Source organism: Leishmania major, chromosome 33, assembly GCF_000002725.2.
Source record: "Leishmania major strain Friedlin complete genome, chromosome 33".
NCBI lineage: Eukaryota > Euglenozoa > Kinetoplastea > Trypanosomatida > Trypanosomatidae > Leishmania > Leishmania major.
The window spans coordinates 494265-516859 of NC_007285.2; the positions used below are offsets into that span (position 1 = coordinate 494265).

Consider the following 22595-nt stretch of genomic DNA (forward strand, 5'->3'; position numbering starts at 1 on the left):
CGCCGCACCACGCTCGTGGGGGCCTGTGGCAGAGTCAGGGGGTGTTACAGTGGCGTTCAACTCATTATGGCTGAGAATGGGCATGAAGAACATATGTTCTCTATTTTTATCGCTGTGTCCCCAAGTAGCTTGATGATGTGCTTGCAGCTGCCACACTAACATATATATATATATATATATATAGGCATCCATATTGGAATATGCGGCCTACACCTCACATGCGGACACAAGCAACGGTGTATTCTCACTTCCCTCCTTCGGGTTTCTCCTCCCTTTCACCTCGCGCCCGCGTTGTCATCGATTTTTTTTTCACGTGTGTGTGTGAGTGAGTGTGGGTGTGGATGTGTGGGTGTGGGTGCACGACTCATCTAATCACAAAGAAGGGAAAACAGAAACCGAGGGACCTGCTTCGAACGCGTCATTACTGCGCGTGCTTGCACCACCGTATAGTCTTTGTAGTGGCGTAGAAGAGGCGTTGCGTACGGACACAGACGCAGGTGATTCCACGTCTCCATTCGACCTGCTGATCCTGCGTGAGGCGCGTAGTGTCTGCAGGCATATCTAGGTATCGACCAAAATGTTCGGGTGGTGACCACGTCAAACCCCTTCTCTGCCTCTCGCGAATCTCTATCGACTTCCTCTTTGCTTTGTTTCCCTGAGCGCCTCCACCCGTGTATGTATCGCGAAGCGGGCAGCCACCACTATAACCGCACACAGAAGCATAGATCACAAGGAGCACGGTTGTTCTCTTTTTCGTCGCTCCTTGCGCTGCTCTGGGGTTTCACAGCCGATGAAAACCAGCGGTGATTTGGCGGAGCTCGCATCGATAGAGTCATCGGCAGTCACGCACAAACACTATCTGGAGTACCCAGCGTCGAAGAAGCTAGCAAGCTCACAAATTGTTAGCAACTATCGCTCGCCATAACGGTGACGAGAACATGAATCCTAACCATGCGCCGCTGTCAGAGGAGAGGGCTGCGAACAGGGCAGCGGCGCCAGAAACCAGCAACCGCACGCAGCGCGAACAGCGGTCACAGCCACGCCTATATGCGCCTCTGTTCTCCCTTCTCAACCCTATCGAAGACTCAGCCGCAGCCGCGAATGCCGAGGCCCCGTTGTTAGGGTCCCGCGCGCAGTCAAGGTCGCCACACCTGCCTGCTTCGCAGGAGGAAGGGGCGCACAGAAACCTCAGCGCCTCGTGCGCGTCACGCTGCTGGGCGGCTCTGCGGTCTCTATGCCACGCCATTCGCGTTGACTGCGCTCGCGAAGTGCCGCCGGCTGCCGAGCCACGTCGGTTTCCGCCACTCGATCGCTCCAAGATGACTCGCTACGAGTCAGTGGACACCTACGAGGCTGACAGCATGCTATACAAGGACCACCTTGAGACTCGTAGCCATGAGCCGCGCTGGTTTATGTGGGTCTTCGTGGTGGTGCTTGGCGTTGTGACAAGCGCGCTGTCGGTTGGCATGATGACCCTACTGCACGTGCTCAACTCAGTGCGCTACGAACTTTTCGGCTTTGGTCTGCGCGGCTTCACCTTCGCAGACGCGCAGCGGTACCCCAACGTCAGTGAAGCCTCCCCGGCCCACGTGACGGGCAGTGGCGGACGCGGCACGGCCCGCACCACGTCCTCCCTTGATGTGTGGGCGATGCTGAGGGGCTACAGTGTGGGCCTATACGGAATTGCATCACCACGGTGGTACTGGTCTGGTTATCTCTTATGGGTAGCCTTCGCTGTTTGCACCTCCGCAATCGCCAGTGGAATGTGTTACCTTGTTCCGCAGAGCGTCGGCTCCGGTATTCCGGAGGTGCGCGCCTTTCTGAACGGCGTATCATACCCGATGATGCGCAGCACCCGCGTGCTTGTGGCAAAGACCGTCGCTGTCGTCTTCACTGTAGCCAGTGGAGTGTGCACGGACCACTACAGCCACCTCATGCTCGCTGGCGCGATGCTTGGGTCGCAGCTGCTACAGCGACGACACGGCATTCGGTGCTACCACGTGCACTTTGTCGACTACTTCCGAAACCCGCGCGATCACCGCACCGTTCTCGTCATTGGGGCTGCTGCCGGTATCGCCGCTGCCTTCTGCGTGTCCGTTGGCGGGCTCCTCGTAATTCTCGAACTCGTGTCGGCCGTGTTCCCGGTGCGCTTCGCTCTCTACGTCTTTGCGGCGTGTCTGCTGTCGACCTTGTCGACGCAGATGTACTGGTCCTACTGTATGAACTTCGATTCGCCCTACCGGCTGCACGGGGGCCTGCTGCTGCGTGAGGTGGTGTTGTTCCGCTCCCACCTCCCCTTTGGCCAGCACGCCGCAATGAACCTGATGGCATATATCCCTGCCTTTGTCATCGGCCTCTGCAGCGGCGCGTGCGCTGTGGGCTTTGTACGCCTGAGCTGGGTTGCGCTCTACTGCAGGCGGCTTCTGGAGGTGCGGCTGCGCACCAAGGTAATCCGGTACGTGCTGCCGATCTTATTCACGCTTGTGTACGTGAGCGTGCACTACTGGGTTGCCGTGGCGTTCTCGGCAGAGTCGGGGCCCGGTGACACGATGCCCTCTGCCGTTGGTGCGGACAGCAACGCGCAAAGGAGTGGCAGCGCTGACCCACTTGCGTCGTCCTCCTCAAGTGACGGAGCAGACGTGGGCCCGCCGGCGGTGTGCCGCCCTGTGCCGTACACCGTTCGCAGCGGCCGAAACGTGACGACCATCGGCTTCTATGGCATGAATGGCTTCCTGTGCCCGGCGGGAAGCTACCGCGTTGTTGACGCTGTCGATATCTACAACGCTGCAGAACACAGTAATAGGGTGTCGAGTGTCACGAAGACGCTGCCGCGGCGGCAGCAGACGGTGCGGGTAGTTGATGCTTACGCTTCCTTGGCCTTTTCGTACGCTGACTCGACGCTGCAGACACTGCTGAGTCAGCGAACGGAGTACTTGCTGCCGTGGCCCGCCCTCCTCACGTTTTCCGTGATCTACTTTTTCGCCTCCGCCGTCTACTCCGGCCTTGCCCTTTGCGGGGACATCATACTACCGTCTTTGGTGATTGGCGCGGCGATCGGCCGCTGCATTGGAGCGGCGGTGCACTCGGTAGCAGTTGCGCACAGCAAGGATGCGGCCACGTGGGCAGACCCTGGTGTGTTTGCGCTCTTTGGCGCCGGCAGTTTTGTGAGCGCCACATCGGGCCTCAGCTTCAGTATTGGGGCTATCCTCATCGAGTGCACGGCTGACTTCCGCCATCTGTTACCACTCATGTTTTCGATCGCCGTGGCCCGACGTGTGCTGCTGCGGTGGGGCCGGGACGTGCACACAGTGTATCTTGAGGCCCGTGCGGTCCCTCTGCTTAATGCGGAGCCGTACTTGGAGCGGTACAGCCTTCTGAGCGCGCGGCATGTGATGCATTCTCCGGTGGTCACCCTCCCTGTTGTCTGCACCCTCGATGACGTTGTGCGCACGCTGTGCAGCACGCCGCACCACGGCTTTCCCGTCGTTTCCATCAACGGCAGGACCTTCAAGGGGATCGTCACGCGAGCGCAGCTGAAGCTACTGCTGTGGCACATCATCATGACCGATGGGCGCACAAACCACTGCACCTACGACGTCATGCAACGCGTCGAGGACCACGTGTTCCACAGCGGCTGGGAAGGCGTCGACCCGACGCAGCTCCTGAGACGAGAGCGGCTGCCCACTGACCAAATTTCGCTGTATCCGTACGTGGACACATCCGCCTTCACGGTGCTTGACACGGCTGCGCTACCACGCACCTACGAGATGTTCACGACGCTGGGTCTACGTCATCTTGTCGTGGTCGACCGCAGTAACTGTGCCGTCGGCATGATTACGCGCAAGGACCTCGTCAGTGATAATCTTTCAGCCGTATTGGAGTCGCAAGGCGCACCGGCACCTGCCAACGGCGTGCCGCCATCGGTGGTGCTTGCAGCGGCCTTGGCTTGCCTGCGGAAACCCTTTCATCCAACCCCCGCCCAGGTGGCGGAGGTGGCGCAGCAGTCGTCGACGCGGAACCTGGACGTATCATCACCGCTGCGCCGGCATCATTACGGCCAAGATCGGGAGTCAGAGCCGTCAAGCCATGCCCCTCCCCCCCTCCATTCCCGCGAAGCGAGCTTTGCCCAGGTTGTTCGACGCGTCTCACTCCTTCGAGTGCCGAGCCCATTTCCCCCCTCCACCGGAAACTAGCTTTGACGAAGCAAAATGCTCTTTTTCGTTTGTTTCTCGGAATGATGCACCCAATGCTTGTGTTCATGCCTCTTGCACGGCCGTCGCCGTTTGTGTGTGTGTGTGTGTGTGTCTGTCTGGCTCCGTGTTAGTGCGCATGCTTACTACTACTACGACTACTGCTGCTGCTGTTTTTTTTTTTCTAAGCCTCGTCACTTCCCGGAATTCGCGAAAGGTCGCCCTGGCACACACACACACACACAAACACACACAACTGTCGCGTGCACCTCGATGACGGCTTCTTCGGCAGGGTGCAAGTGGCTGAGTCGGCACGTAGGATCCCCCTTGGGTTCCTACCTCGACCTTCCTCTCTCTCTTTCCCCCTTTCATCCTGCTGCTCCCTTCAAGTCCAGTCGGTGGTCAGCCCTCCCGTCGCCCCCGTCTCCGCACGCCGCCCCACGTCCGCCTCTCTCGCTCTTTCCTCGCACAATGCACACAGATCATCTCAAGCGTACTCTCCACTATTGTCTCCCCTCTCCGTTATCACTTCTCCCTCCCGTGCATTTTGCCCTTTGCCTTTGCGTTGTGGGTACGTTGTCGTCTGCACACCATGTGTCGCGCGGTGCATGCGCTCCTCCTCTTCCGCTTCTCGACGGCACCGCCTCATCGCCGCACCTGCCGTAGCCCCCCCCCCCTTCACCTTACCTCTGCTCTTCTCTCTCACACAGACACTCAGGGTCGACATCACGTGAGACGCTCTTGCACGGCACACGCTCTCTCTCCCCTTCTCTACTACAGGCGTTTTGTTGTTGTTGTCGTTGCTTACGTGTTTCGCCCTCCCCCCTACCCCTAAATTTCCGGATGTCTCGTGTGTCGAACAAGATTAGCGGCGGCAGGGCTTGCCAGACGGTGGTCGACCACGGCTACTACCTGAAGCCCATGACCGGCAATCCGTACCTGTGCACTCAGCACGACGGCGTCACGACGGCCTACCTGCAGGGCTTCGCCCCCAAGGATGCCCACTGGCTGTACCGCTTCCGCTACAACCTGCTGCCGCAGGGTATGTCGGGCGGCTTTTTCTCCCGCAACCCGTACGGCCGCTACGTGCACTGGCTGGAGGTGAGCACGATTGAGAAGATGCGCCTGCAGATGCTGACCCTGGAATCCGTGCCGTGCTCGGTTGTGTCCGTCATTCTGCTGGTCTTCACCATGTGGCACTCCTACCGACTCGCCTTCCTGCACCCAGACATCACCCTCTACAACTTGGGTCTGTGGCCCACTAAGCCGTGGGTGCAGCAGCAGCGCTTCAACAAGAAGAAGGAGTTTGATCAAGATGTATACCGCTGGGTGTACCGCGCGCCGGAAGTCATGATAGACGACCCGATCCGCGACATATACAAGATGGGCATTGCCGCCAACGACCCAGTCCTCGCCATGGCCAAGGAGCAGGGGGTGGCGAGCCAACTGACCATGACCCAGGCCGAGTACACGTCGGCGGCGCCGGACATTCGCCGCGTCATTGCCAACGCCCGCAAGGACATCGAGCACAGCTCACAGTCGAGCTCAGCGACGAGCGCCATGGTAGGCGTGTAGGCCATCTAAAGATTTGTTTTGAAGCAAGCAAACAAGGTGAGAGAGGAGCGCAAGAGGGACAGCAGATGATAAAAGGGAGTTTCAGTCTTCTGTGAGGCGCTCGCAACCGACAACATCTGCATGGGGCACCCACTTTGCACGACAGTGATAGCGAATACGAAACGGGCGGGCCGGGGGGGATATGAGCCCGAAAAGAAGAATGAGAAGGAAGGGCATCAACGAGAGAAGTAGAAAGTCCCCTCCCCCACTCCCTCAACCCTCTGAACGGGAGCAGCGCACCTAGCACTCGCCAGGCGGCGGTGTTTTTTACGGCTGTCGCTACCGCGCTCTTCACTCAATCGCCGCCACGCGTCTCACACCTAGCTTTCCCCGCTCCTATTCGCCCTTTCACGAGCAGCTAAAAGGAGAGCAAGTAACGGTGGGCTTGCGGCCGTGCTCCTCATGCCTGAGCTCAAGCTACCTCGTGTGGTGTTCTCTCTCCGAACCCCACAGATTTGTTTTTGTTGTTTTCCGCCTTCTCGTGTGCAACGGGCTTTACCCTGACGCACGTTTCCATTGTTTGTAGTCCTCCTCCCCCCTCCCCTCACACCCTCACCTCCCTCTTTCTCTCGATTTCCCCCGTGCATGGGAAGCTCTCTCTGCGTTTGTGTGTGTGTGTGTGTACGTGTGCGCGCTCATCGTCAACAATATGCTGTTGGCAATGTTGTTGATGTTGGCGTGTTCGATGGCAGTGTCGGTGTCTGTAATTGGCTTTGGCCTGTTTGGTTCGAGGATCTGCTGACGCGTGCATGCACGAATATATGGCGCACATGTTCGTGTCCTGGGAAGTTGCGCGATTCTGGACACTTCTCTCTTTAGGCCATGTGTTCTTTTTTCTTGTATCTTGCGCTGCTACCCTAAGGACGGGGGGGGGGGCACACCTCTGTGCGTGGTACTGCCGCACAGCCCACTGCACTCCCACTCTCTCGGGAAGCCCTGTAGCTCCCGCCCGCCCTCCCCCACGCATACACACACGTTCTATCCCTGTCAAACGCCAAACCCCACTTCCGGTCATGACAGGAACAAGTACCTACGGAATAGGGAGCTCAGAGCGATGCACCGCTGCCGATGGCGGCGGTCAGGTCCTCGGCGGCGTGGCGTCGGGGTGACTTGCGACAGTGAACACGTTTCTACGAGCCCATATGACAAGCGAAGTGTCAGCGCGACTCAAGTGTACCCCACACCCAGCTCTCGCACTGCCCACTGGTGTGGGGAGGCCTGAGTGCCACCTCGAGAGGGAGAGGCTCGAGGGGTGGCGACCGGCATGATGAGGGAACGGTTGCGAGGCGACCTGCGGGGTGAGGGGCGGGCGGGTAAAGCTGGAAGGTGGGGGCGCTGCTCACGTGACCGAGTTGGCGCATTTGGTGTGATGCGTGCGTGTCTGTGGTATACTTCGCACCACGCTGGTGGGGGCCTGAGGTAGGGCCGGGGTAGCGTGGAGTTGAGCTCGTGTTGTGTATGGCAGAGAATGCCTAAACCTCGAAGAAAGAAGAACTCTCGCTGTTGATAATCAATCTTTTTATTTTTTTTGCTGCGCGTGTTTTGTAGGAAGGATGTGTCGTGGAGGCCGCGCATCCCGCGTCAGCGGCTTCTTCGTTTTGGGTGTGTAGGCGTGTCTGTCTCGGTGATGGTGTGACATGGCTTATTTGGCGCGTGTGCGTCGTTGATCATACTATTCTTTGTAGGAATTAGTAGGAGATAAATATACGCGTCGTGGGTATGAATGTATGTCTTTTGTTTTTGTTTGCCGTGATTTTCTATTCCTTCGAAGTGGAAATCGAAAAGCCAAGTCGCCGGAAAGCACGTGTTTTTGGCATGGGCGGTGGGAGGAGGGGGCTGAGGATGTGCGTCGACAAGTGAGGGACGATGCGATGCCGTCTTGCACAGCCTTCGTAACGCCTCCGCCTTGGCGAGCTGAACCAAAAAAAATGCGAAACAGAAGTCTTTTGTGTTGCCTCCTGCAATGCAAAAGCGAGAGCCGATTCGACGGTGTCAGTTGCGCGGGTACGAGCGAGCGCATGTGTCAAGCCCGCATTCCCCGCCCACCCATTCTCTTTCTCGCTGCGTGAGGTGCTGTGAGCTCTTGACCACGGCAGCGGCAACGTTCGCGCGGGAACGTTGTACACCCTCTGTGTCTGTGTCTGTGTGTGTGTGTGTGTGTGGTTTTATTCCGCTCAAAGTCCTTCGTCTTTCCTGAATGGCTTCACCCTTCCCCCACCCCCACCTCGCCTTGTTTCTCTCGCCACCTTTGTCCCGAACCCCACCACCACCCGCCTCCAGCAGCGTACCTGGGCCCCGCCTGCCCTCTGCCTGTGTCGACCCACCTCGTGGCTGTTTTAGAGGGGTGCCCTGAGCGCCCTACAATGTCTGCTGAATCACAGCGTGTCGTTTACGGCGCGAAGCTCGACATTCCGTACGCCATCGGCAGTGTCTCGGTTCCACTCGACGCCCTTGGCGCATCCTCACCGTCACGGGTAGGGGCTCAGGAGGTGCGTGGGGCCGGTCCGTCCCCGTCCCCCTCGCGCCGCCGCGGTGTCAGCTCCGGCAGCATTAGCTCCGTGCGTCGATGCACGCACCATCGGTACTGCTACGTCCGCGACGGCAGCGAGCTCTTGCAGGACGCCTTCTATCGGTGGTTGGAGCAGCAGCGGCAAGAGCACCGGGAAGGCACCCATGCAAGTAGCACGGGTGGTCCCCCGAATGAAGCCCCGGGAGGACCGTTGACTCCTGCGACCGACTCAGCATCCGCCACCAATGCCCCCTCCTCGGCACCGCCCGATACGCCGAGTAGTCCCTCGCTCTTTTACGCCTCCGTGAAGTGCGTGGTGTTTGTGCTGCCAAATAGCTTTCCCCGCCCCCGCCGTGTTCTGCGGCGCCCGCCCTTTATTATCGAGGACGACACCTGGGCAGAGCATGTTGTGGAAGTACAACTGCACTTCTGGCCGCATCTCAAGATCCCGCCCGCCACGGTCGTGCACCAGGCTCTGCTGGAGCGTCGCGTTTTGACTGCACCACCGCCTTATCACAGTGGCGCTGTGTCGCCTGCGGCGCCGACGGAAGATTTGCGCGAGGTGTGGGTGCCGCAGCTGTTGGCGAGCACTTATGGCAAGCCGAAGCTGCTAGCGGTAGCCACAAACGTGGCGGTGCCTGCACCGGCCCGGCGTGCGATCGCACCTGCACCCGACACTGCCAAAGCTGCCAGTCGTGTGGTTGTCGTGGCTGAGAAGGTCGACACTCTTCACTTGTATCACCCTTCTCTCGACGTGATCCGGCACATTCGGGCGGTGCTCGCCTTGTCGCGGATGCCCATTCTGGAGGCGGTGCGCGACGCCTTCGACGCAACGTACTCGACGCCGCCTTCCACGAATGCGGATGGCAGCAGCCCCGGTGCGCGCTCTCCCACGCCCACAGACACGGCAGCGACGTCGAGGGTTGTCGAGGACTCGTCGCTCGTAACGCCGTTCGCACATTCGTGGTCGCTTCCATTTGAGGATATCATCGCTGAGTACGCGGAGCAGCGGGCGTCGACGTCGGTGGCGGTGCTTCAAGCGGTATTGGAGAAGCTGAAGCGTGAGCGGCAGGAGATGGAGAAGTCGTGCGAGCGGTCCATGGAGGAGATTGCGGAGCTGGCCACCGTCGTACTCCCCACCCAACTGGAGCGGGTACACACGCGGTGTATGAAGCTGCACAAGAAGGAGTAGGTGAGCTGCGTCGTAGGCTGTGCCTCTTTGCCTCTCCTTCACCGCACCCTCTTCCTTCCTTCGGCTGGGGATGAGGCGGGGTGGCAGAGATGTACTCGTCAACTGATCCAATGCGGGTTTGGTGCTTCGATCTGTTTTGCGTGGGCGCACCAAGTTGAAGGCTGGGTTTGCGCGCACCCCTTTGGTACAGGAGGTACGTGCCTGTGCGTGTGTGTGCGTGAGAGAGAGAGAGAGAGTTTGTATGTGCCTGTGTGTATGCGTGCACCACAGCGATGTCGGTCTGTCGTCGCTGCCACCCCCTTTCTCTTTGTTATTCGTTCCCCCGTCGGTCCTGTGTGACAGCTGCCTGCTCACAAGCAACCCACGGGAAGACAGAAATTTGAAACTAAAGCTCTCACGCCTCTCGCCAACGCACGAGCTTCTGCCGTCATGCGCGTGAGAAGCGACGTTGCATCTCGTATGGCTGAGCACCAAAAAGGTTATCGATGTACAAGTGAGGTGTGAAGAGGGCACCACCAGGAGTCAGACACGCACAGAGAGAAGGAATTGCTGTCGTGTAGGGGCGTGTGTGCTGTGCATCAGGTGGAGGTTGACAACGTCGTCTGTGTGTTTTTTTTTTCTCAACGATGCCTCATCCTTTGACCTTAGCATTCACACACACACACACACACGCATGCACACACGCAGTCTCTCCCTTCCTCGCCTTCCCCACCCCACCCCATTCCTTACCCCTGGCCCTCTCTTGTCCTTCCCTGTCGGTGCATCATCTTCATATCCACACAAACACACACGTGTATAATATACTCACGCAAATGTAATATCAACATAGCTCGCTACTGTTTTCCTCTCTCGATCTCTCGATCTCTTTTTCCGTTGTTGCTTTCAAACACCAGCCGTACACACATATATAGATATATACTCTTAGTGGCTCATCTCTCCCTTCATGTGTGTGTCTCTTGTACTCTTGGCGTTGTCTTGTTCTGATCAAATGCTATTACGCACTCTCTCTTTTTCATCGTGAGTTTTTTCTTAGTATATGCATTGGTATCTCGTAAGTTCTTCGTTCCTCTCTCTCTCTGTTTATGTGCCGACGCCTTGTGCACGTACGTGTCTCTCCCGCGCGCGCTCTTTTCGTCGTGTGTGCCGGCATCACCGGAGGTGAACAGAGGTGCAAACAAGGCCGGCGCTGCCCCTTCTTGCTCAGCATACACTAACGCATACAAACACGTACAAACTACCCAACAAACAAAAAATATATATACAGTACGCTAAAAGAAAAAGAGGCGCACGCCCCACCCCCTTGCCCTCCACCACCACCACCATTACCTCCCCCCCCCCAACGAGCTCTACGCACACGCGTACACAAACAAAAAGTAAACATTAACTAACCACCAAACTGTCAAGGGAAACTCTTCATTGATCTCATTTTCTTTCGTCCCTTGAGGCATCTACAGGGCGGTGCTTGTGTGTCCCTCTCTTTCTTCTCCATTCCCCTCCCCTCGCGCACTCTCCACGGCATCTGTGACTTTCTAGCTCCCTTCTTCTTTTGTTTTTCTCCCTCCTCCTCCTCCGCCTCCGCCTCCACCTTTGGCCCTGCCCATCTCATTGTGCGCTTAGTTTTGCGGCTCTTTGTGCCTCCGTTGGCGTCGCCGTTTCATTTTTTGTTTGTTTGTTTGGTTGCTCACTTTCCCCACCACCGTCTCCTCAACGTCCATCTTGTTCTAAGTGTTGTCGCTATATATATATATATATATATATATATATATATATATATGTTATTTTTTTGTTGTTCCCTTTCTCTCTTTCTCTCTTCACTGCTTCGCTGAAGCTCTTGTACGAACCGAGTACCTCAGCCCCTTATCTTGATTGGATTGTGGCCCTCTCCCCCTCCCTCCCTCCCTTGCCCCGTTTTTTTTCTTTCGCCGTCCCTCTTCCTCTACTGTGTGTGTGGGTGTGGGTGCGTGGGTAGGTGTAGGTGTAGGTGTGTGTGTGTGTGTGTGTGTGTGTGTGTGTGTCCCATTTTCGCTTTCTTTGTGATTCTAGTGTTTACTTCTACGGTTGCTTTTGGTCCTCCGCCTCTTTCTGTGGAACTCCGCAATTACGTCGCCGCCGCCGCCGCCGCCCACCCTCTCACCACCTCACTCTCTCACAGTCTCAGCGGTTTCGGCTTCCCTTTTTTTCTCCTTTCACTATCAAAAGGGGTCGACAAGCGAAAACGAAACACCAACCTCAGGAGGGTAGCAGCAAAGCAAACATAAAACGTGACGCATCGGACACGCACACACAAGGAAAACAAAAAGAGAACCGGTCGTTGTGTTACCACTGCAGCGTCAGTGCCATTTTTTTTCTTGTTCTTTACTCCCCTTCTTTTGTGTGTCTAGCTTGCCCCTCCCTCCTCCCCAACGCTACAGCCAGACGCACTCACGCAGACAGAGGATCGACGAACAAGGAGGAAGGAGGCAACGCTCGACTTTTTCTCTTGCCATCTCAACCCTCGCCGCGGCCGTTGTCTCCTTGCTCCTCATTCTCTGACTCTAACATCACTTTCGGGCTCTTCGGAGGGGAGCCCTTCTTTTTCCCTTCCTTATACCTCAGCACCTGTCGCCTGTCGCACCTTTGAGACGCTGCTGCTACAGCTTCTGGTCTGGCTTGTTTGTGTGTGTGTGTGTGTGTGTTTTCGTTCGTTGTTGTGCACCGCTCCCTTTTATCCCTCTTTTCAACTCGTGTACATCTTCCTGTTTGGTGGGCTCGCTTGCTCGCGCAGAGCCCTTCTTTTGCAAATAAAGACGATGAGCAAGCCGTTGAACGCGCTGGTGGTCTGTGGTCCCTCTGGGGTAGGCAAGGGAACCCTGCTGGGCCGCCTCCTCCGCGAGTACCCCAACCGCTTCGCCTACTCGGTGTCGCACACAACACGTCAACCGCGCCAGGGAGAGGTGAATGGGCGCGAGTACCACTTTACCGACCGTGAGAGCATCCTCAAGATGCGCGACAATAACGAGTTCCTCGAGCTGTGCGACGTGCACGGCAACTTCTACGGCACGAGCGTTGCCGCCGTGCACGCTGTGCAGAAGGAAGGGAAGGTGTGCGTCATCGAGATCGATGTAAAGGGGGCACAGAAACTGTTCAGCCGTACCGATAATGCGCTGAACGCCGTGTACTTCTTTATCACGGCCCCCAGAGAGGAGCTGCGCAAGCGTATCATGAAGCGTGGCGCCGATGACGAAACAATGCTGCAGCGGCGTCTAGAGACAGCCGAGTCAGAGTACAAGTTCGTCGATGAAAATCCCGACTTCTTCTCTGTGCTGCTGGTGAATGATGAGCTAGAGGCAGCGTACGCTGGCCTCTTGGCCGCCATCGACGACCAGCTGGTGAAGCACAACATGGAGAAGCTGGCTGCCTAGAGGTAGGGTACTTGATGGGCAACCATGTGGTGTGCGTCAGCGTCATGGACAAGGTGGTAGCGCGTCCCTCAGTTCGAATGACGTCGTGGAGTAAAAGAGTAAAAGAAGCAGGAAAAAGTGAAGCGAGCAACGGAGCAGTGCGCAGGCAACACTGGACGATCTTACGTCGGGGCTCGCTTACGGCGTACCACGGAGTCGTAAGATGAAGGCCGAATCCCATCCCCTCGCACGACAACGAGAAGCGCTGATGCTGCAGGGGAAGCTCACACGTGATAGTGCACAATGCGTCTGTATATCTCCCTCCAAAAGACGATCTAATAAATCAGAAGAAGACACCCGAGAAGAAGCGTGAGTGCCTAAGACACCTCATACTAGTGGAGCGCTCCTGCTCCCCTACCCCTTCTCGCGTCCCTCAATCGGTGCCTAAGATGAACGTCATGCACTGCCGCTTCTGCGATTGATGGACGCTAGACAGCGGTGCCGAACAAGGAGGAGGGAAAGGGACTGGGCTGTACCCATGGGGTAGGTGTGGTGGTATTAAAGTCATTGTTTTACCATTGACACCCTTATGATCGTTCGTTTTCTTTGTTTCCTAGTGTGTGTTGTGTCGCCTCTTTTTTGTGGAGAGGAGGAGGGGAGGGAACAGGAAGAGAAAGGAGGAGGAGGAGGAGGAGGTAAGGTACTTCTCGGCGTGCTTCTCCCCTCTTTGTTGTTGGTGCTCTCTTGTTCGTTTTACTTCTTTTTCCATCTGCTGTCGGAAGGGACTTCAAGGCGCCTCTCATAGCGTTGTCTCTCTCTCTTTCTCTCCCTTCTTTCATTCCTTTGCCCATTGGTGTTTTGTGCCCCCCCCCCACTCTCCACCACCACCATCCTTTTTTGTTTCTTTCGGTTATCGTGTGGCTGCTTCTGTGTTCACCGATGGTTGTTTATCGCTGGATGTCGCGCTGCAATGTGTCTGGATGTCGTCCATCACGCTCTCATAGTATTCCCCTCTCCCTTCCTCATTTGGGTTGCATATAGCTCTTCATCTCACTAGCTCGGCAGTGTGCATGTAGTACCCCTCTAAAGAGGTACGTTAAATCTACATCAAAGGGGTGCAGGAGTTTTTAGTGTTATGCGGCCTTCGCGAGTTGAGCTGGGGGAGGGCGAAGTATGTAGAGAGGCGCATGGCCGACGCCGCGGCCTGATTGCGCATCGGACGCACGCCATGCCGGCTCGCTGCTCATTGATATCGCCTTCGCCTCTTTCCTTTCCTTTGTGTGTGTGTGTGTGTGTGTGTGTGTATCCTGCTCTACTGAGTTCGCGGGTTAAGCGCGTATCTGACACTGTGGAGGGGAGGGGACGCAAGGGGTAGGCCTCACCGCTCACCCGTGGGTATCCTATATCTGTGGCCACGCATGCATGTGTACGAGTGCTCCCCTCTCCGCTGTTTGGGAGGGGGGAGCAGGCCATCGATAAAGTGAACAGGTATGTGATCTGCGGGACCCATCGGATCAGAAACGCGAGAAGCGTACACGTCCTCGCATGCGCGTCTGCACACGCTCCGTATCTGCAGAGCTCATGCGTCAGTGGACTGTGCCGATGTCGCTGCTCTCTCTCTCTCTCTCTGCTTTGCTCTTTCGGTGTTGTGTATTGGCGAGACAGGCGGACCGGCCAACAGTAAAGAGGTCAGGAGCGAAGCGACACATGCGGAGGAGGAGACAAATTCCAGAGTAGGCGCGAAGGCGCAGGAAAAAGCAGCTGCATTTGTTTTGTTTTTTGTTTTTGCGGTATCGCCACGCTGTCCATCTCATCCCCGCCTGTCTCGTGATATTCGCCGTTTTGTTCGCTTCGCACCTCCCCTCTATCCTGTTCCTTCGTCTTCACCCTGGTGCACGCATATCACGCTCTTCCATTTCTTTGTGCTGCTCCTCGTGAACTCTTGGAGGTGTCTTTTCACTTGTCTAGTTCTTATCTTTAGTGCCTCTTGCTCCCCCCTGCCGCTGGTGCATCAACGCCGTGAGCTCAGCACGCGCACACACACGCACGTGTGTGTGCACCTCTTCTCAATGCGAGTGTGACCCAGTCGAGTGCCAATCTTCGTTGCTGTGCATCGTGTCGGGAGAGATGTGCTGCCCGGGCGGAGCGAAAGGAGCCGAAGGCGAAGAAAAAAAATGTCCACGGTATACTGCGCTGTGTTGTAAGGTAGCACGCAACAAGCAAGCAAAGAAAGCCGACGCAGCTCTATGACGCAATCGAACGCGCCTTTCAAAGGAGCTCCTGAGTTGCAGCTGTGGTGCGTGTCGGGCGCAGGCCCCTCGATGCGGAAGGTGAGCAAGCGCGCAGCCAATCAGCCACCCTCTTTTTCATTCCAACGATTTTTCTTTCGTCCTTCGCTCCACTTTTTTGTTGTTGCTGTTGTCTTGTGCCGTGGCGGTGCGGTTTCCTCGGACTTCTGCGCAACTTCCCTCCCACACACACACTTTCAAACTCATCGTGCGGTCACCGCGATACTGTCTCAGTCCCCAGAGCACGGAAGCCAAAGGGGAGCACAGGTGGCCTCAGCTGCTTTTCTCCTTTCGTTTCTATCTCACATTGCCTATCCGGCTGCCGCGGCCAGCTGCTTCTGCTTCTCGGACTGTTCCCAGCACTGTCTCCTCGCGCATACCAAAGCGAGGAGCGCTGCACCTCAGTGCCGCACACACCCCGTTAGAAGCGCTGTATCCGACAGAGCGAATCTCTCTCGGCCTTGGGAGGGGGTTCTTTCCCTGACCCCCACCCCCATCCCCCACCCCACCCACATACAGAGGGAGAGCACTGTCGAAGCTTCTTCGACGCAGAAGCGCGGTCGCCGACGGCTCATCCTCGCTTGCGCCAGAGGGCCGCTGGTGGCGAACCGGAGGTAGCGACCAAGTCTCCTGAGCCTTGTTGGCTCACGCTGGAATGGGGGAGGCGCTCCAGTGCATCTTTGCATCCCGCTTGTGTGTCTTTTCCTCCCACCATTTCTCTCTTCCTCTCAGGGCGGGTGATGTGGACGCCGCTGCAATGAAGAGCGCGTCGCCGAGTGCAGATAGGTCCCCTGCAGCCTCACCGTCGAATGCATCGACGCCAGCCGTTGCTGGCAGCGCTGCTGGCACATCGAGGCCGTCAGCGTCACAGGAGATACAGACGGAACCGCGGTACATAAGGCTCCCAGACGCGCTCTACGCCCTGCGCCGCCGCTACCCCTCTGTGACGGAAAGCGTTTTTCTCGAATGCACGCGTTGCCATCAGTGGGTGGCGGTGCGCGTTTTGCGTGAAATTCCGAACGAAATAACCAGCGCTGTCGTGCCGTGCAGTGCGCTGGGCTTGGATTCGATAAGCGTCCGCACTGGCTGCAGCGGTCCGCTACGTCATGCGCATCAAGACGCCTTGCGCCGACGTGAGGAACTCGCGAACGACGCCGCCGCCCCGCAGTGGCGGTCAAGGCGACTCCAGGAGAAGCACAGCCACCTCGCGAGTGGCGACGCCAACCACAACGGTGAAGCGCATGGTGACGTCAGTAGGGCAGGGACAGCGACCCCTCAGCAGGCCTTCTTTAAGTCCGTCCTGCACCACCTGCGACGCAGCCGGCGCCCGTCACAGGAGGGTGCGGAGGACTCGGTGACGGCAGCTTCTGAGAGCGCGCGCGAGAGGAGTCGACGACACACGCCTCTCTACATTCCGAACCCTGACACGTTCATTTGCGCCGGGTGGCAGTGCACCTGGGACGCGGACGCACTTGCCGACCTTCGGCGGGACTGGCTGCAGAGCATCTATCGCGCTCTTCCCATGCCCCCCGTTTGCGAAGACGGCATGGGCCTCTCCTCTGACGCCTCCTCCTCCTCCCCCTCCCTCCCAAGCTCCCCGGCTGTCTCTTCCGTAATGGCGCTGCGGCAGCGAAAGGCAGCGCTGAACGAGACCCTCGCACTGGAGCTCGATGTGGGGCGGAGCCGACGCTGGGGACGCGGCGTTGGCCAACGGGCGGGCCGCGATGAGCACAACTTGGAGAGCCAGGATAGTCTGCCGGCCCTCTCGCTGCCCGGCCGTGCCGCGGAGAGTGACACGGAGCTCTCTCGGTTGCAGGGGTCGTGGGTGAGGGCCGCCGCTCTGCACCTGCTCCGTAACAGCAGCAGCGCCGCTGAAGGCTGCTCTGTGACACCCGTTGCCGAGGAGGACGAAGAGGCCGAAACGCCGCACCACCGTCATTCCAGCGTGGAGGAAGACAGCCAGGAGAACGTGCTCTCCGCGTACTGCTGGGCGGTGTGCGACGCATGTGGCAAGCTCCGTCGCATCGCACAGCCCTTCCCTGGTGGTGCGCCCTTTGTGTGCGCCATGGCAGTGACAACGTCCTCGTCCTGTCGCGCAGCCCGCGGCAGCAACGCTCCGCATCGTGAAGCAACGTCTGGACTTGACCAAGCATGCACTGTGTCGGAGGTGGAAGGGCTTCTGCAGTGCAACATGAAGCTGTGCGAGGCAGAACTCATCTACGCCGCCCTCTCATCCCCTTTCCTGCCTTACCCTCTCAGGGCACAGCTGTCCGCGCTCGGCCGGCGACAGACCTGTTTCAAGGATTCGTCGGAGCCGGCGAAGCGACTGAGCAGGGCGGATGTGTCGCGCGTTTTGCTTTCCGAGCCGCTACTGCGGACGATCCAGTCCAGCGTACGGGAGTCCGTGACGAGGGAGGCCCTCCACCCCACCGCCTGCCAGAGACGCCGCGGCTCCGGCGCCACAGCCACCGCCACCCCGGCCCCGGTGAAGCCGCATCGCAAGGCCTCAGCATCGGAACTCGACTACGCTGATGCCGAGCTGGCAGAGACGGAGTTCTTTCTTTACCGCTCACTCCCCATCTTGCGCGAGCTTGCCCGCTCCATCAAGGCACGGAGCATCAGCGCCTTCGTGCGGCAGCTGCAGCTCACACCCGCGCAGATCCAGGCGAAGCGCGAGGCGGTGATGCTGGCCTCCTTCCTCAGTAATCACCAGCACACGCCGACGACCGGCAGAGACAGCGGCACCGAAAAACGGAAACCCGCGGTGGTGATCGCCACAACGAGCGAAGCGGAGAGGACGCGTGCGAAAGTGAAGGTAGAGGAAGGAGACATGTCGAGCACAGAGCCTGCGGAGCGCTTGCCACCCCGGCCAACCCGCACGCGGACGAGAGCGCCGCCAGCGGTGCCAGAGACTGCACCAGCGCCGGCAGTGGTGAAGGAACATATGAAAGTGCAAGCTGCCAGCGGCAGTGACATTGCCACACCTCAACCGGTGGGGGAGCCGACACCAGCCCGGACAAGAAGGAAGCCACTCCAGGAAGCAGCACCGCGGGCTTCGGAACACCAGGAAGGCCTCTCATATGAGGCTGCGCCGCAGCAGCCCGCCCTTGGTGCCCCTCGAAAGCGCGGACGACCGCCCCGCCAGGGGCCAGGAGAGCCCTCAAGGCCGGTGGTCCCTGGGTCCCAGGCAACTACGGAGGCGACGGGAGTCGGTACAGGTGTCGACACGGCATCCCTTCGACGTCGCCGGCAGCGCTGCGAGAACGCGCCAGTGAAAGAGGCAAAGACAGCAAAAAGTAGTGCGGCCACTGCAGGGAAGGCGGAGACAGTGGGAGAGGTCGCAAGCTCACCAGCATCACCGTCGCGTGGACGACCGCATGAACGGCCACCAGGAAGCGGCTCAGCGAGGCGGAAGCGCAGCCAAGGTGCCCACGACGAGGACGCAGAAGCGAAGGCTGGGGATGGCAACAAGTGGGAGGTGGTGCATTGGGTTCAGTGTGACCTGTGCAGCAAGTGGCGCATCGTGCCGCACCGCGTACCGGCCAAAATTAAGTTCTGGGAGTGCAAGATGCGCTACGACGAGCAGCGCGGCCGGACGACCACCTGCAACGACCCAGACGACGCCGAGCTTGCCTCGTGAGGCAATGGAACCGCGCACCCGCACGGAGTTGTGTGACGTTATAACCTGCCGCGGTGGTCGCGGTCGCTGTACACCCCAACGCTCACCTATAATCCATCTGGACACAAGAAAAAGCAGCAGAGAAGAGTGACGTGCACAAGCAAAAAAAAAACTTAAGAGTAGGTGGCTTCCATCACGCGCGTGTTGGCCTCTGACCGCGACGTAACGCGCTGGAGATGCACCGGTTTTTCGCCGCTGCTGTAGAATTACGCATGACGGCGACAAATGAGTCGCAATACGTTTTGTGCCAACGCGCCACGCAGATTTGTTGTTTCCTTTTCTATGGTGTCCCTCTGCACCCCCCCCCGCGTGCATGTTTCATTCTCTCCCTCCCTCTTCCTTTGCTACGCTTTTCACACGGGCCGATGGCGGGACGGCTCCCCACCCCACCCCCACACACACCAACTGTCCCCCTCTTGGATTGTGAGCGCGGTGATGCACCTGTCACATCCTATTGTGTTTCTGCGACTCCCATCACTGTCCACCCACCTCGCCTTCGCCTACACACCTACACACGCCTACACACCTACACACAAAAGGTACGTGGTATGAACTCCGCCCACATCGCTGTTCTCCCATCCTCCCCCTCCCCCCCCCTCTCTCTCTCCCTGACGCTTTCGCCCTTTTCTCGCCCTCTGCGCGCGCGCTGTTGTTGCTGTGGTCGTTTATTGCTATCACTCCTTTGCTCGATAGTGGATTGCTGCAACATAGGCGTCGTGTTCTATTTTTCCCTACCCCTCCCCCTTCGACACGCACACACAAACACCTCCACTCCCTGACGCCGTCTTTGCACACGTGCCACGGGGTGACTGGTACGGCTTCCCCTCTCCTTCTGTTGTCTCCTCTCTCTCTCTCTCTCTCAGCATCTGTATCTGTGTCACCGCCCTGCTGACCCTCTCCCATCCCCGTCTCGACCCCGCCCTCTCTTCTCGGCCCTCACAGCTTTCCGTTGTTCGTTGTGTTGTGCCACCGCTCCTCCTCGCTGAACCTCCCTCTTTTTCGGTTTCCGGTTCGAGTAAGAAAGGGGGGTGTTGCTCAACACCTTCTTTTCAACGAAGCGGTCCACTGAACGGGACGTGAAGCAGGACAAGGGCAATTGACCAAGCGGCGACAGAAGAAGGTTGAAGCGTGGAGACGGAACGAGAGGAGGTGCTGTACGTGTGCCTCGATCGCTCTACTTCTCTCGGTGTTTATTATTGGGTGTGCATTTGTGTGCGACACTTTCTGCCGCTTCTGCGCTCGTGTTTGTGTGTGTGCGTGGTGTGCTCCTTCTCCAACTAGCAGCGACAGCAGGCTGGCCTGCACAGTGCTTCGGGTGTAAAGCACATCAGCGTACGTTGGGTAGAAGCATGTCTTCAAATCCTGGTGCAATCTCCGAAAAGGGGGCGAGCGCCTCGACTGAGGGAGCATACATTATGTGCTTCGCCTGCTCGCGCTGCGAGTACCCTATCTGCGACAGCAGCACGCTGCTTCTTCGCAAGGTGCGTCAGGGGCCGAGCGAGTACGCCTTTCACTACAACCTGGACGGGCTCCTCGATCTCGAGGAGGTGCAAGTGCCATGCTATAGCGCGGCTGAGGTCGTACACACTTCGGCAGTAGTGTCCGAGTCTCTCATGAAGTTTCCAATGCCGCCTGCGGCGCTGGTGGTGGCACTCGAGTCCATTGTGCAATCTCGCAAACACTGGATCCAGCAGCGTCAGAGCATGAATGCCCGACTGCACGAGCGCGGCGTCGCGGCGCTGCCCGCAACAAGCGCGGAAGCCTCGATAGCAGCGGTTACAAGCGGCACGGCTTCGTCAGTTGAGGGAACGCTTTCCACGCCTGCTGACGTGAGCAGGGGCGCGGACGCCGCCCCGGTGGCCGCCACCACCACAGCAGCGAGCAACGCTCCCATTGTGCGTCGCTACGGGGACACGGCAGAGAGCCGTATCGACCTTGTGTGCGTCAAGGACAGCGTGCTCGCCGGCGGGGTGCAGGAGTGCACAAAGGACCGCAGCGCAGTGGCCACCACCGTTGTCAGCCCGGAGGGCCAAGGCGCTGAAGATGGAGCAGAATCAGCCGCCCATCGCGAAGACGGAGTAGTCAGATCGGCATTGGCGACTGCGCCAGCAGTCATCCGCGACGCGAGCTTCGCCAACATCCAGGCAGACGTCATGAAAGCTGCCACTGCCGCCGCTGCCGAGACGAGTTGGACCTCACCTGGCAACTTTCGCCTCCGTGAAGCATTCATTGACGTGAGCCGTACCACGCTTTCATCACGCGCGCCATGGTTCCAGGACTACAAGTGCGTGAGTCGGGTGCAATGCCCAGACTGTCACCAACCGCTAGGCTTTGTGTTCTGCGTCTCGGACTCAAACAAACAGCAGCAGCAGCGCTCCTCCAGTGAAGCGGCAGGGCCGCTTGAGGCGACACTGCAGACACAGGGGGTGAAGCGTCCAGCCACGTCGGAGGCAGATGAGACGGGCAGTATCGACGACACTGCCACCCCACCAGACGCCGTCGCTGTCCAACATAGTAGCGCTGGCCCAGCCACCGCCCCAGTGACAGAAGTAACGCAGCTGCCGCATGCCAAGAAGACACGAAATGAAAAAGATGCACAGGCAGCGGCGTCGGCCAGTACGCGGCACACGTGGCAGGAGGCGCGGCTGCACCGGCAACGCAACGGCGCTGAAGAGTGCCAGGGAAAAAGTGGCAACGAGGCGGAGGACAGGGAAGACGGGGTGCAAGGCGGCGCGGACGAGGCTGATGACGATGACGCGGAGGCAGCCCCTGATCGATTTGTCGGACTCGAACTGAAGCGCATTGTTCAGCGCCAATGGACGCTGAGCGTCTTTCACGAACGCTACAGCAAGTCTCGCCAGCTGCAAACGTTTCGGGAGCTGTTCCCCGAAGCCGAGGAGCTGCAGAGTTTGTACAGCCGCCTGCTGGGCCTGCGCACCCAGACGGAGCTTTACAGCAGTCTGCTACGCCGGCACAAGGAGCAGAACGATGTTCAGATGGCACTCTTGATGAGCAACAAAGATCGCATGCACACGTACGACGAGAAGGTTAAGACAATGCAGCAGATCATTGAGGCGCAGCGGGCACAAATCGCCATGCAGACGCGGCAGATTCGAAACCAGGAGGAGCTTGTGCAGAGCCACCGGCGGCAGTTTGCCACACAGAAGCGGCAGATGGATGTAGAGCAGCTCCTGCTCGTGCAGCAGAGCAAAACGATCGAGTCGCAGAAGGAGCAGTTACGCTTGCTCAAGAACCACTTCCAGGCAACACGGCCTGAGGTGTTGCTGGACGCGCGGCTGAGAGGCAGCCCTTGTCCACCGCCCTTGCTGAGCCGCGGCCTACCCAGTGGCACCGGCGGTATCGAACCGTCGCAGGCTGTCCAAGCGGCGCAGTCGCTTCGACAGCTTTCCGCGAGAGGTCGATACCGCGAAGAGGCAGAGCACGATTGGACTGACGCGGAAGAGGGGGAGGAGGAAGGGGGTGGAGAGGGCGATGGGCGGATTCGAAAGACTGTGGCGCCGTCGGCGAGCCTCTCTGTCGCGCCTTTGGAGACACCGCCAGCGCACCTCTGCGGCGTGCCCACATCCTCCGCGTCTCGCCACGGAGTCACCCCCTCCGAAAACGACCAGACGTTGGCTCACACATCACTTCCGCTTTCCTCGTTCGGTTCCGAAAGAGGAAAAACAACGTAGTGCAGGCCTGCTGGCAAACGTTTGCGGCTGCAATGGATGTGTGGGTGTGTG

The 22595-nt window shown here is 58.6% G+C and overlaps 6 protein-coding genes across 6 annotated transcripts; all 6 read left to right on the forward strand.

Annotated features, from left to right (window-relative positions):
• Positions 1-1319: 1319 nt before the first annotated feature.
• On the forward strand, positions 1320-4193 carry LMJF_33_1060 (putative chloride channel protein; the record flags this gene model as incomplete). Its single annotated transcript, XM_001685812.2, has 1 exon — positions 1320-4193. The coding sequence occupies one exon, from the start codon at positions 1320-1322 to the stop codon at positions 4191-4193; it is 2874 nt and encodes a 957-aa protein (XP_001685864.1).
• Positions 4194-5033: 840 nt separating this feature from the next.
• On the forward strand, positions 5034-5765 carry LMJF_33_1070 (hypothetical protein; the record flags this gene model as incomplete). Its single annotated transcript, XM_001685813.2, has 1 exon — positions 5034-5765. One exon carries the CDS (start codon positions 5034-5036, stop codon positions 5763-5765), a length of 732 nt encoding a protein of 243 aa, XP_001685865.1.
• Positions 5766-8167: 2402 nt separating this feature from the next.
• On the forward strand, positions 8168-9505 carry LMJF_33_1080 (conserved hypothetical protein; the record flags this gene model as incomplete). The annotated part of the gene is made up of 1 exon (XM_001685814.2): positions 8168-9505. The coding sequence occupies one exon, from the start codon at positions 8168-8170 to the stop codon at positions 9503-9505; it is 1338 nt and encodes a 445-aa protein (XP_001685866.1).
• Positions 9506-12294: 2789 nt separating this feature from the next.
• Positions 12295-12906, forward strand: LMJF_33_1090 (putative guanylate kinase; the record flags this gene model as incomplete). Its single annotated transcript, XM_001685815.1, has 1 exon — positions 12295-12906. The coding sequence occupies one exon, from the start codon at positions 12295-12297 to the stop codon at positions 12904-12906; it is 612 nt and encodes a 203-aa protein (XP_001685867.1).
• Positions 12907-15930: 3024 nt separating this feature from the next.
• Positions 15931-18813, forward strand: LMJF_33_1100 (conserved hypothetical protein; the record flags this gene model as incomplete). The annotated part of the gene is made up of 1 exon (XM_001685816.2): positions 15931-18813. One exon carries the CDS (start codon positions 15931-15933, stop codon positions 18811-18813), a length of 2883 nt encoding a protein of 960 aa, XP_001685868.1.
• A 1454-nt stretch (positions 18814-20267) lies between these two features.
• On the forward strand, positions 20268-22544 carry LMJF_33_1110 (conserved hypothetical protein; the record flags this gene model as incomplete). The annotated part of the gene is made up of 1 exon (XM_001685817.1): positions 20268-22544. The coding sequence occupies one exon, from the start codon at positions 20268-20270 to the stop codon at positions 22542-22544; it is 2277 nt and encodes a 758-aa protein (XP_001685869.1).
• Positions 22545-22595: the final 51 nt, after the last annotated feature.